At 43.2% G+C, this 14743-nt stretch overlaps 1 protein-coding gene across 1 annotated transcript in view; it reads right to left on the bottom strand.

Moving 5' to 3' along the window:
- UNKL (unk like zinc finger) overlaps nt 1-14743 on the bottom strand; it is a 2026838-nt gene that overhangs the window by 1285223 nt on the left and 726872 nt on the right. Inside the window, exon 7 of the mRNA XM_044089534.1 lies at nt 7822-7906. Within this exon, the coding sequence (XP_043945469.1) occupies nt 7822-7906 (85 nt within the window). The remainder of the gene's footprint in view (nt 1-7821; nt 7907-14743) is intronic.

Genomic DNA, 14743 nt, shown 5'->3' with positions numbered 1-14743 from the left:
GGGTCAGCAGTATGGCTTTTGTATAGGAATTGGTGAGAATCAGGAACCCGGTAATACCCGTCTGGTTTAACAGGAGCTGGAGGCAAAGAATCTGGATTAAGGCTGGCTTCTGTGTACACATCATCCAATATATCTAAAACAGGAGGAATAGCCAGGGGCCTATGCTGGGGGAGCAAAAGAAAATCCCTGAGCCTTTTCTTGGAATCTGAGTAATCTTGGCATTCCCAGTTAAAGTGTTCCCTCAATGTATGTAGGGTTTCCCCAAAAGAGTAGTCCTCAGGGGGGGAGACCGAGGGAATAGACTCCTCTGCATCAGAGTCTTCGAAAGGGGAATAGGCATAATCCTGGTCCTCAGAATGTTCAGAGGTAATAGAGGCTTGATCTGAGGAAGGGTAGTCTTCCTCTAATCTGGGCCTTTTGTCAGTGGGGGGTTGAGAACCCCTGATAAGAGTAATCAAATCCTTAGCCATTTTGAGCATCTGTTTTTTAGGCATGGGACCTTGAGAGGGTGTCTGAGGTCCCTGTTTTTTGGTTTTTATGGCTGCTTTAGATTTAGTAAAAGCTTTAATAGAGAAGGAGGAAAGCCTGAAGACACCTTGAGAAATGGCAGGCCTGTCTAAACTCTGAGTTTCCCCGCCAAGAGTGGCGTCGGTATCTGCAGTAGAAATGGGGACCGAGGAGCCTGCAACCTCGGGTAATGAAGACACCGGCAATGTAGTGTCATCGGTACTCAGGGGCTGCGTAGGCGCCTCGCTGAGAACCGGTAGTCGGCCTTAGCGTGGTGTCAGTAGTCGGTGCGGACCTCATATGTCGGTCCTTATCTTTGCGTCTTTTACTCAAAACTGGAGTTGGAGTATCCGACGACATAATATAATTAAATTTTTTACCAAAATAGTGAAGGGCGAACTCCACCCGGCGCTTAATAGTGCGCTTGTTGAATCTAGCACAAAAACAGCAAGCCGAGATGTCGTGGTCTGGGCCTAAGCAGGGTATACAGAAAGAGTGGAAATCCTTATGCGGTATTTGCTTCCCACATGAAATGCAATTATTAACTTTGTCTGACATAGGTCTGAGGCAAGAAAAGTTTCCCCAACGGGGTACTTAGCTTTCAAGAAGACTTCGGCTGAAATATTTTCGTAAATCTCAGGAGCTGGCCGACCGGCACTTGCGAACTGCTTCTGCTTCGGGCACCGCGCGGCAAGAAAGACTGGAGAAGATGGCGTCGGCTGCCTCTTTTATACCCCTGCCACACTGACGTCAGGGAAGAAGCGACGACAACCGACGCCGGACCTAGACTTTGGAATTCGGCCGACCGAGGACCCGCCTGACGGCAGGATAACCCATCTGTAATGACTGCAGCTGTATGCACGATGAACATCAAGCAGTGGCTGAAAAAGAGAACTCTCTGGTGTGGTATGTTAGAACGCATTGTAGTTATTGTCCCATAGCTGGCAGAATGGAACAAGGCATTCTGTGATACAAGCACTGCCCTGTACATCCATGGCAGTAGCAATTTCTTGAGCCACATGCAGCTTCTGTCACAGTTTGATTTCTTCATGGTGAACATTTGTAACATATGGAACACTTTATGGGACATGTGCCTGCGAATGATACCACCAGAGCAGAACTTAAGGAAGCACTTCTTCAGACTCTGCAACATTAAGTGCACATTAATGACGGTTGAGGACAAGGATATAACAATGCCAACAGTACAAAAGAGAAACAAATTGGAGTGCAGGCCCAGATAAAAGAGATTCATTCAAGGGCTTTCTATGTGTCATCTGCTTTCATAACTTAAATTTTACAGTTAGTGATGGAGCACATTCATCACTACAGGCAGCATTGTCTTTTTAGATGTCTGTAGAACATTTACGTATTCTGTACAGCATGAACAAGCCAATGGCAGATCCTGAAACAAAACGTAAACATCACTATGAAGCCACTGAGACTCTCTGGGAATGCAAGACAGACTCCATCAAGGCAATAGGATTTCAGCTGAAGGAAACTGTGGAACCATTTTAGGAGACAGGTGAAGTTTTACATACAAGTGACACTGCAACATAACACACAAGGGGGCTGTGCTCAGAACTTTTGTCATATCAATTCATTGTATATTTAGTGGCTTGGTTTGAGGTGCTGACAGAGGCGAATTGTACAAGCAAAATGCTGGTGTCAACTATAGGCTTGCAGAGGAATTAGGGAGAGCAAGAGGATTTCAATGCGTCAGATGCCTCCAAGATCTCAGAAAAACTGGATGTTAGCACCAGACTTCAAGAAAAGAGGAAGAGGAAAGTAAAGCATCTCTTTGACTATAAAGGAATGGATGAGATGGCATAGGATCCAATGGTTAAACTATGTGTGGAGTTCTTCAATGGTCTGTTGGACACAATACAGTCACTTACTGACCATTCTGAGCAGCTTTCAGGGTTTGATAAGGCCTTTGAATTTTTATCAAATACTAAAACTTGAGTGAAGTTGAGGAAGACACCCTGACCCAACAAGTGCAAGGGTCTGAAAAAACTGGCAGATACAAGTGGCCACTGTGACACTGACTATGACCTTGGAGACAAATGGAAAACTTCTCTCGAATGCTTGAAATTGAATCCCCACTGCCCGTGTTAAATTCCCTAACTTGTAACAACTTACAGGACATCTATATAAATACTTATGTTTCATTTATTTGACTGCACCTGTTACAGCAGATACTGTAGCACGCAGCATTTCCAAACTGAAACACAAAGACAAACCTATGTTCAATCAATGAGACAAAGACTTTCAGGTTTAGCTGTGCTCTCAATTGAGCATGACGTGGGACAAGATTTATCATACAGCAGTCTCACCAAAGACTTGTCTGGAAGAAAATTCGTAAGATACCATTAAAACTCCAAGTATATGCATATCTTTCCATCCAGTAATCTTTTAGGATACTGTGCATCAGTAAATTTCAGGTTGCACCTTAGCCTGGTTTGTATAATTGTACAATTTGCTGTGTATTCACTCTGACTTTGCTTACTCCAGCAGGCAGGACGAAGTAGGACAAGGAGGATGCAAAACATAGCCAGATTAGTTGAGGTAACGGATGCTAGGAGAGGCAGAACCTGTTGAGTTAACAGGAGCGGCAGTATTCGTTATGAGGTAAGGACAGCTAGGTGTGGCAGGATTCATTGTGAGGCAAGGTCAGCTAGGAATGGCACACTGAAGATAAAGGACATTCTGGTGTCTGTCATCTATGTGTTTTCACTTCACATGTTTCTCTTTGGGTTTGAGTCTGTCTGTAGTCTCTGCAATCCCCAGCATCTTTCTTTTCTTCTGTGTGCTTTTTGACTTCAACCATTTCTCTAAAGGTTTGAAACTGTCTGAAGTCTATGTAATCCCTGTGGCTTTCTCTTGTATGTCTTGTGTGTCTGTAGTCTTTCCTATGTCTGTCTCATGGTTGTCATGGGTGCCTCTGCAGTCTGACTGCTCTGAATGCCTGCAGCTATCTTTCTGTTTTGTGTGGTAGAGTCTGTTTGTCTAATGTGTCTTGTGTATTTCAGTCTTGCTATAGTGTTGTCTTTGTCTTGTGATGATCTCTATTCAGTCTTGCTGTAGTTTTGTTTCGATCTTGTTATGGTGCGCCTCTATCCTGTCTGTGGGAGCCTGTGGGAGTGTCTTTATGTACCTCTGTGGGACTGGCTACCTTGATGCGGTACAGAGGCCTGTCATAATGTAAACATTGTTACTAAACACCAATCAGTGTGCGCGTTTACCTCTGTGAGAGTGGCTACCTTGATGCAGTACTCAGACTTGTCATAAGGTAACATTGATACTAAATGCCAGTCAGCGTGTATATCTCTTGATGCAGTGCTAGCAGCACTACAAGTCTTTGTAACGTGCTGAGTGTTCTAACACTTTATAAAGTGATCGTTAAAGGGTGCTGGGTGATCTTGACAGGGAATGGGGCATGGCAGCAACATGGTCACACCTTGCATCCTCTGGGGCAGGGCCCCAACATGCTAGCATTGGCTTGGCCCTGGATTATTGAACACACTGCTTATACATGAAGCATAAAAAAAGCTAAGGAAAACCGCAATCCTGTTTTGGGGGAATACAGATATGCAACATTAATATCTAAATTTCCCCGTCCCCCCAAAGGACTGTAATTAAAATGATTGCAGTAGTATGTAAAAAAAACTAGGATCTGTTTGCAAACACAAATACATATGGTGAAACCTTCAATAATTATTTATAATAATAGCAATCTAAACAGATACCAACTTACTCATCATTTGGAGTCTGATGATTTTGTAATGCTTTGATTTAGCAGGCTTACAACAAGAGGATTGCTGGACAGGTAGCTAACTTTACATAACTGATGAACATTGATAATTATGTGGAAAATTGGAATAGCTGAAAAATTGCTCTTTTTTTTTTTCTTTTTTTTTTTTTTTTTGCCTTTCCTTAAAAAAAAAAAGGCAGGAATACCAAAGTGCCAAACAAAAGTTTCTCTAAAACTGTATCAAGAATTTGGTCCTTCCCATCTTCAGGAAAAAAAAAAAAAAAAAAGAGGTGTCTGCAATGATTTTTGCTAATTTCTCAGACTGCCTCAAAAAATTCTCCCTAATGCATCATTTGCAATTGGCAAAAGATGATTTGCTGTCCCATAGAACATCCTGCTCTCCATCTCATTAAAAAGGATGTCAACAGAAAGAGCCAGGTTTGGATATTCAGACAGCTTCAAGGAAGACGACCATTAAAGGTACTTTGTCCAGTCCCCCCATCTTGTAAAATGTAAAACAGTATCTAGCTTTTTGAAAGCTGGATGCAGACAACCTGATTCCAGAATTAAGTTTTCGAATGTTTCCTCAAATGCTGGGGGAGGGGGGATTGCTGTTGGTTTAGGTTGTGAGAATTAAATGCAGCCCTTTTGATCCTCACTTAAAAAAAACTCCTCATAAGACCAAGGATTTCACTAAAATAGCTATTTTTTTATAGGGAAGTGTGCAAAAAAAGAATCTGTCTTGGAGTATGTAAGATCCAGCTCCTCCTCCTCCTCCTCTGACACCTAAAGCAGATGGCATGCTTAGTAATACATCTCCTTTTAGCCAGGGCAAGGTACCCAAAGTTCAAGGTTTAGAGTACAGATGGAAGGGTGGGGGAGGTGTTGAACCTTAAGCATGCTACCATTTATTCTCTTGCAAACCACGTGTACTCAAAAAAAAGGTGAGGGCAAGCACTTTGGGTGAACATTCATGAGGCAGACTCCCAGTCCACAAGAAGTTCTCCATGCATTCAGAAATTCTCACTAGTTCACCTAAAGCTGTAAGTTCCTTTAAAAAAAAAAAAAAAAAAAAGTTCTGGCAAGGAAGGGCCTTCTTCATGAGCTTGAATTTCTTGCTTACCAATGGAGGGAACCTGGGGAAATACTATCTGGCTATATATAACACAGTCATCATCTTTGGTGAAGCCTGGCAAGATAACGACCTTAATCCTGAGGTGCTTTGACAGCTGAAAGTGTGAAAGAATTAGGCAAAGAGCAACAGCTTGCCTTGAGCTCCTCAATGTAGTCAAAAACGTAAAAGCAAGCATTGAAATTAAATTAAATTAAAATTTACTGGGGCTTTTGTACTCTGGCCAGTTCACTACAGGCACTGATTTCCTAGCTTTTCCATTTTCCTGTGGTACTCAGGTTTGGCTCAAGTCCACCAGGAGAAGTCAAACCACAAAGAATGCTGAAGAAACAGGTGTCCCTCAGCTCAGTCAGGAGGGTTTTCATACTTTCATCATTGTTTGGAATCTATAGACCACAAGAATAATGGCTGAAAAGTTTCAAGTATGTCATCAGCCTCGGGGGGAATCCAAGAATGCACTCAAAAGAAACAAAATTCACAATAATTAATCTTTACAAGAAGCAGTAAATATCCATAACTAAAGGAAATATCTTTCTACTGTATGCACTTCTCTGGAAGTCACGTGGCTGAGAGTAACACAAACTGACTACACTAAAACAGAAAAAATGAACATAGCACAAGCTACTCAACCTACTGACCACTCTGGTGTGAGGATGAGATGAGCCTAACCTCACAGCATCCTATGCACTGGAAATTAGCATTTCAGGACTGAATTACATTGCAGCAGTGAAAAAAATGTAACAAGTCAATAGATATATAAACAGGGCCATATTTCAAGAGTACTGTAGAGTACAGGAAGGTCTACACTGATTTTCGTGCTACCTTGATGCCTTAATTATGCTCATGACCCCCCCCCCCAAAGATGAATGGCGTCTATCTGGAGTTCAGGTGCTAATCTTTTCTAATCACTGTCCCAAAAATGACTTACAAAGTCAAGCACAGATAACATTTATTCAATGAGTTCCATGCTAATGGATCACATTATATATTACTAGAGTATTCAGAGTTTCTAAACCCACTACTGAGTTCTTTGCATATTCCAATGCTGTCTAAATGAGCACGGCCCCCTTAACTGCTGGTTGGCGGACAGTACTGGAGTGGACAATAAGCTTGATTTTTCCCTGAATGAACTACACAGTGCATCCGTAGTGTGTGTGACCTGCCCTGACATATCACAGGGCAGCATGGTGTGAAGCAAAAAGTTAGAAATGCCGTGTGCAGGACTAAGGGTTAGCAAAAGAAAGGGGTAGGTACATTAATCTTATGTACAGCATCACCTATGCCAGGCATGAGATTGCAAGCATAAAAGCATTTTCCACTGCTTTGCATACAGATACAACTGACAAATGTGAAGCTATCAGAGTGAGCTCGTGGCAAGCACATATGCAAGGGGAAAAAGAGAAAAGAGATATGGCAGACATACTAATGCTGTTCAGGGCTAGAATATAAACGCAAGAGAAGTGGGGTTACGAGATGCATATCTTCTGGACTGAGGGTAACTTAATAGGCTGGGATAAAGAACATACTAGAAAAATGTAATGTTGTACAGTAACACAGGCAAGCTTGAATATCATCGGTCAGTCATACATGGAACTCCAGTAAACACACCATTTCTTTACTGGGGGGGGGGGGGTTGCTCGTCAAATTTATAAAATGGACATACTATCATGAAATGTTGGGAGGGAGGGATGACAATCTCCACATCCACAGTCACCTGCAGAATAGTTGCAATATTACAAAACAAGTCAAAGATGTAGATCCTACATCACAGTAAGGGTGGTTCCACAACCACCACTGACTAATATATGGAATACCATTGAGGTTGCAGAACAAATTGACACAATGCTAATTTATACTTACTCCACGAGCAAGCTATCTATCCTTGTTGAGGTTTTAGAACAGAGTATGATATGCATCCACGACAAACTGCACAATTCTGTATACATAACATGCACCAAGGATTTGCTAAAAAGTCTTACCTTGGAATCATATGTGTTCAGGAGAAACTTGGAAACTCTTATTTAAGAATTCAGTGGATAATTAATACATAGATACATATACATATACATACACACACACACTTTTCTACCTAGTAACTAATAAAAAATAATTCAGTGTAGAAGCAAAACTGTGAGAGTTAAAGCTGCATTCTGCATGGACACAAAACTAATGTCCATGAGCTTGACAGGAGGGGGGTGGGGAGGATTTTAACCACAAACAGACTCCCCCAACTTATTTAAGAACCAAAAAAAAAAAAAATTCAGTGCCCTTTCTACTAATGGCTAAATAAAATGACAAGATGAACAAGTAAACATTTAGAACAATCTTACAGTTCTAAATATTTATTAAGCAGATTACACTAACTATATATGGTATAGCATCCTCCGCTTAACAAGCGAAGACTGTAGGCATTAAGATAAACATTACTTACGTTCTACATGAGCAAATGCACAAAACGGCCCTCTAGGACAATATCCTGTTTGGCGCATATCATTGCATTTTGTGGATTTATAAATCTAGATAGAAAAACATTGCATATTAGCATGTAAATCACAACATTTCGATGCAGAAAACCCCAATAATACACAGACACACACACACACACACACACACACACACACACACACACACACACACACACACACACACTAATCAACTGAGTTAAAAAAAAAAAATGCAAGCAGCTACATTTCAGAACAGTATGCCAAAGCTATTAGACATTTAATTTACCAACTACAAAAAGTACAGTTGTGTACACTTACCATGAATGTAGATTTTCGAGTGTATTCACTGTTGTAGTCATCACACTTGGGTCATCTGCCTGCAGGTAAGCCTTCAGTCGGCCCGAATACCAGAGACTTAGCATTTCTGCGTTGGTTGCTGTCGCTCCAGGTCTGACGTCAGGTCGTCAGGGGTATAAAAACAGGCAGCGGACGCCACTGCATCAGATTTTCTTGCCCCAAATGTCAGGAGCCCCCAACAGGGAGCTAAGCTATGATGGAAAAAAATCACCTCCAGTAAAAAGTAAATACTAATATCCCTGCAAGGGATGAGTAGTATACACAGAGAGGAGAGAGACAGAGAGCGCAGGGGGCTGCAGGGAGGGAAACCAGGACTACACAACAGTGAATACACTCGAACATCTACATTTATGGTAAGTGTACACACAGCTGTACTATGTTCTTCGTGTTTCACTGCTGCAGTCATCACACTTGGATTGATTCCCAAAGTTGTAGAAAGGGTGGAGGCAGTCAAGAAGTGTTTGGGCTGGCTAGAATGCCCTGCAGGACTGCAGTTGAAAATCCCGCCCTGGATTTGGAAAATATAGGCAGGTGGTAATGCTTGGTGAATGTGTACAGAACTCCAGGTAGCAGCCTCCAGAATGTCCCTGGTAGGGACTCCCCTGAGGAATGCTGTAGAGGTAGAAGTTGCCCTAGTGGAATGACTTCTGACCCCCTGAGGGGGTGGTTTCCCATGGTGTTTGTAGCAGAAATGGATACAGTGCGCTATCCATTGGGTAATTGTCCATTTTGAAATGGCCTTGCCTTCTGCCCCTGGTGCAAAAAGTACAGTTTTGTACCTACCATAAATGTAGATGTTCGAGGATCCACATTGCTGCAGTCCTAACTATTGGGTAGTCCGCTGTCCAGTCGGCCCGAATACCAAAGTATATGGCTGACGTCGGTCAGGGCGCATTAGACTGACGTCAGTACGTCAGGGTACTAATGCGCATGACCGACGTCATATCCTCAGTCTTTTCTTGCCCCAGATGTCAGAAGACCCTGAAAAGATAAGGCCAAAAACCAAAAACTCCCAACATACCTGCACCAAAATATATATACAAAATATACAAAATTAGCAGAATATAACCTCACCTACACAACCACCCCTAAACACAGAGGGAAGGAGGGAGGGTAAATTGGACTGCAGCAATGTGGATCCTCGAACATCTACATTTATGGTAGGTACAAAACTGTACTATGTTCTTCATTCCACATTGCTGCAGTCCTAACTATTGGGTAGAATCCCAAAGCAGAGGTAAGGGAGGCTGGCAAATCATAAGGAAGCAGGAACTGACAACATGCCCTGCAAAATAGCAGTGGCAAAACCAGCCCTAGACTTAGAGTAGAGAGGAAGGTGATAATGCTTAGAGAAAGTATGCACTGAACTCCAAGTAGCTGCCTCCAAAATATCCTTAGTTGCCACCCCCCTCAGAAATGCTGTTGAAGTGGCAGTAGCCCTAGTGGAATGAGGCCTAATCCCAGCTGGAATCTCCTTGCCATGATGGGAATAACAAAATGTAATGCAGCACCCAATCCATCTAGAAATAGTTTGTTTTGACACAGGCTTGCCCTGAGAACTCAAAGCAAAAGAAACAAACAACTGCTGAGACTGCCTAAAATCCTTAGTCCTGCTCAAATAATAACGCAATTGCCTGTGTACATCTAAAGTGTGCAAAATCTTTTCCCCTTTATTTTGGGGATCTGCATAAAAAGTAGGCAAATTAATAGTTTGGTTTAAAGCCACACTAGAAACCACCTTAGGCATAAAGGAAGGATTAGTACGTAAAGATACTCTATCCTTATGAAAAATCAAAAAAGGCTCCACTGCCATAAGGGCCTGCAACTCAGAAACCCTTCTTGCAGAAGTAATGGCTAACAAAAAAGCAGTCTTCCATGACAAGTATTTCAATTCAGTAGTAGCCGCAGGCTCAAAAGGTTGTAGAGTAAGTTTCTCCAACACAAAATTGAGATCCCAAGCAGGAGTAGGAGCTCTACGTGGGGGTCTTATATTCTTTGCCCCTCTAAGAAATTGCTTGAACAAAGGATGCGAAAACAGCGGTGGGTCACAATCATAGTGAGCTGAAATTGCTGCAGCATGAATCTTAATGGAAGAGAAAGACAAACCTTTGTCCAATAACTCAGTAAGATATTGAAGAGCCACACTCAAATTTGGCTCAGAAATCTCCAAATTGTTTGCTGCACTCCAAAATAAAAATCTCTTCCATTTTTCTGCGTACACTTTCCTTGTACTAGGTCTCCTGGCTTCCATAATCACATTTAAAACTTGTTGAGGAAGTTGAGACCTGCTGTCTTTCAAAACAGAATATGCCAGGCTGTTAGATGAAGAGAGTGAAGCTTGACATTGAGCAGGTGACCGTCTCTCTGAGACAACAGGTGTGGAATCAAGGGTAAAGGCCATGGAGGCTTCTTTACCAGACTCCTCAGTAATGGGTACCAGTGCTGCCGAGGCCAATCTGGAGCTATTAAAATCATCCTTGGCTTGTCTTGTCTGACCTTTAGAAGCACCTTTGGAAGAAGAGGCAGAGGTGGAAAGCATACACATGAAGATTTTTCCAACTGAAAGAAAGAGCATCCACTTTCCAAGCTGTGTGATGAAACCTCTTTGTGCAAAACTTTGGCAGCTGGTGGTTTAGTGGAGAAGCGAACAGATCTATGTCTGGAGTTCCCCAGGACACTGTCAACTTTTGAAATACATGAAGATCCAGTTTCCACTCGTGGGGATCCATGATTTGTCTGCTTAACACATCTGCTAAGGAGTTCTGTGCTCCCGGCAGAAACCTTGCCTGAAGAGTTAGTTGCAAGCTGAGCGCAGTCTCCCATAAAATCATTGCTTGCCTGCACAATGGGTAAGAATGTGTTCCCCCTTGTTTGTTGATGTACCACATGACAGTTGTGTTGTCTGTTAGAATCAACACCTGCCCTGGAAGAAGTAACTCCTTGAAAGCCATTAATGCAAACTGGACTGCTAACATCTCCTTCATGTTGATGTGTAGATGCTGTAGTCTGGCAGGCCACTTGTCTTGTATCCACTTTCCATTTAGATGAGCTCCCCAAGCAATGTCTGAGGCATCTGTCGTTAGAATTTGACTCGCCTCTGGCCGGGTCACAGAGAGTCCCTTGTTTAGGTGACATTCCTGAGCCCACCACAAAAATTCCTTTTGAATGCAAGGTATTATTTGAATGACAGTGTCCAAATCCTGGCAGTGCTGTGTCCATACATTTTTGAGATACCATTGTAGCTTCCTCATATGCAGTTTGGCATTGGGAAGCACCAGAATACAAGATGCCATGAACCCTAAGGCTTGAAGGACTGTCCTTGCAGTCAGCCCGGACTGAAGAGATAGCTGATGGAAGTAACTGGAAAGATTCTTTTGTTTGTCCGGGGTTAAAAAGGCCATCTGGGCTGCTGTATTCAGTCTCACACCCAGAAAGCACATGTCTTGAGAGGGTACTAGACTGGACTTTATTTCGTTCACAGAATACCCTAGGCATCTTAGCACTGCTATGACATATTCCAAATGCTGTAGAAGGTCTTCCTTTTCTTGAGCCAGAATCAGGCAATCGTCCAAGTAAGGATAGATTTGAATTCCTTTTAGCCTGAAATAAGCTATCACTGGAGCCAGAACCTTTGTGAATACTCTGGGCGCAGTAGATAAGCCAAAGGGCAATGCAGAGAACTGATAATGAGAATTTCCAGCTCGAAACGCAGATACTTTCTGCAACTTAGTCTTATAGGCACATGAAGGTAAGCTTCCTTGAGATCTAAAGTTACCATCCAGTGATCTTTGCCCAGCAGAGGTAAAAGCTGTTGTAACGTCAACATTTTGAACTTGGGAATGTCCAGATAAGTGTTGAGGATAGATAAATCCAAAATTGGTCTCCACGTGTTCCCCTTCTTCGGTACTAGGAACAGGCGAGAATAAAATCCTAGGCCCCTTTCTGGCACAGGAACCGGCTGAATGGCCCCTATTTGGAGTAACAGAGAAATTTGCTTGTGAGCCTCTTGTCTTTGTAGAGGAGGAATGTCTGGCATGCCTTTGAAAGGAGGCAAGGTATGGAAATAAAACCTGTAACCGTGGTGAATGATATCCAGAACCCATCTGTCTTGGGTAATTAAATCCCAATTTTATTTGAAAAGAGACAGTCTTCCTCCCAACGGTGCTGCCAGGCGAGAATGAACTGGCAGCTGAAAAGGCAGGTCATTGGGTCTGCTTACGAAAGGACTGACCCCTGCCCTCACCAGAAGTCTGAGCAGGGGAAGCCCCTGTCCTAGGCCTAAAAGAACCCTGAGCTCTGCCCCTACCACGTCTAGACCTACCCCTAGACTGGGAATCATAAGCAGGATAAGTCCATCCCTTAGCAGGCCAATTTCTACTAAACTTCGGAGGCTGCACCTGCAAAAAATCTTTAACAGTTTGCATAGACTTAGCCTTGTCCTCCATTTTCTTCAAAACTGCTTCTACAGGCGAACCAAACAACACATCAGACTGCAAAGGAGCATCCAAAATCCGTGTCTTAACATGCTCAGCTAAATTCTGATCTCTCAACCAGGCGTGCCTACGAAGAACAGAACCAGTGGCAGCCACCCTGGAGGAGGCTTGCACAGCATCAAAACCACATTGCAAGGAATGTTTACCCACCTGTTCAGACACATGAACTAAATCCTGCAACTCTTTACACTCAATACCTTCCGCCAGAGCATCCACCTTAGATTTCAACTGTGAAAGAAGATAATTCTGATATTTTAACATGTGAAACTGACAATTCAACGCCCTCATGGCTAAAGTGGAAGAAGTATACACTTTCTTTCCCCATCTATCCAAAGCCCTTGCCTCTTTATCAGGAGGGACAGGATTTTTAACAACTGAGGCCTTCACACCTTTAGGCCCCTGAGAGACAGTTTCCGGGTCTGCCCTAGGACTCTTAAAAAGATACCTATGAGCTTCAGGCACCCCATAATACCTATCCGGTTTAACTGGGGCAGGAGGCAAAGAATCAGGATTCAGGGAAGCCTCTGCAAAAACATCTTCCACCACATTCAAAACAGGAGGTATAGCTAAAGGCCTATGCTGGGGTAAAAACAAGAATTCCCTAAGCCTTTTCCTGGAATCAGAGAAATCTTGACCTTCCCATTTAAAATGCTCCCTCATGGAATGCAGAGTCTCTGAAAATGAAAAATCCTCAGGAGGAGAAGCTGAAGGAGTAGAATCATCCACATCAGAATCAGAATAAGGAGGGTACTCCTGCAAGTCTTCAGCCGAAGACTCAGAAGCCTCCGAGCATTGCTCAAAACTCTCAAACTCAGGTTCCACCCTAGGCCTCTTATCAGGAGGGGGCATAGAACCCTTATCATAGTAATCAAATCCTCTGCCATTTTAAGCATATGTTTCTTAGGCAAAGACCCTGAAGCACTAGGAGAAACCCCCACTGAAGCAAAACTCGGCCTGCCCCTCAAAGAAGCCTTGGAAACAGAAGGGGAGGCTCTAACCACCTTAGGAAGAGAGGGAAGAACAGCCACCTGAGAAGCCCCCTCAGCCTGGCCTACTTCCTGAGAGGATACATCCTGTAACAGTAAAGTCTCTCCCTGAGACTCCAAAGAAACACCTGGCAAAACCTCCGGCTCCACTGAGCCCTCGAAAGAACCGACGTCTGGGACTGTCGGTTCTTCCACTCTAGGCTTTGCTGTTTTGTCCTTGCGTTTTTTAGCCGAAGCCGGCGTCGGAGCATCCGACGGCATTTTATAATTACAACGCTTCCCAAACACTAACCTGGCACAGTCTAACCTTCTCTTAATAGTGCGTTTGTTAAATCTAGCACAAGAGCGGCATCCAACAACGTCGTGCTCAGGCCCTAAACAAGGTATACACAAAGTATGGTAATCCCTATGAGGTATCTGTTTCCCACAAGAAATACAGTTATTCACTTTTTCTGACATCCGGTTAAATACTGAGGCAAGAAAAAACCAAAATATTCCCCAACGGGGTACTTAGCCAACTTTGATTCGGTCTGAAACTCTGGCTTCAGAAACTTTCAGAATGCCAACCTGCACTCGCAAAATTGCTTCTGCATCGGACCATGCGGCAAAAAAGACTGAGGATATGACGTCGGTCATGCTCATTAGTACCCTGACGTACTGACGTCAGTCTAATGCGCCCTGACCGACGTCAGCCATATACTTTGGTATTCGGGCCGACTGGACAGCGGACTACCCAATAGTTAGGACTGCAGCAATGTGGAATGAAGAACATCTGAGTTATAACTGGTCAGATTTCCTGAAGGGCTTAGTCCTATCAAGGTAAAATCTGAGCTGTCTGTGCACGTCCAAGGAGTGCAGGATCCTTTCCATTTATTTTGAGGATTACGAAAGAAGGCTGGCAAATGGATAGATTGGTTGACAGCCACGCTGGACACCACTTTGGGCATAAAGGAAGGATTAGTCCTTAGGGAGACCCTGTCAGCATGAAAAATAATGAAGGGTTCCACTGCCGTAAGTGCTTGTAGCTCAGACACTCTTCTCGCTGAATTGATGGCCAAGAGCAATGCTGTTTT

The sequence above is a fragment of the Protopterus annectens genome, chromosome 12.part0, assembly GCF_019279795.1.
Source record: "Protopterus annectens isolate FY-2018-M chromosome 12.part0, PAN1.0, whole genome shotgun sequence".
NCBI classification, from domain to species: Eukaryota; Metazoa; Chordata; order Ceratodontiformes; family Protopteridae; genus Protopterus; species Protopterus annectens.
The sequence above is the reverse complement of the archived record's forward strand: the minus strand, read 5'-3'. Positions and strand labels throughout refer to the sequence as shown.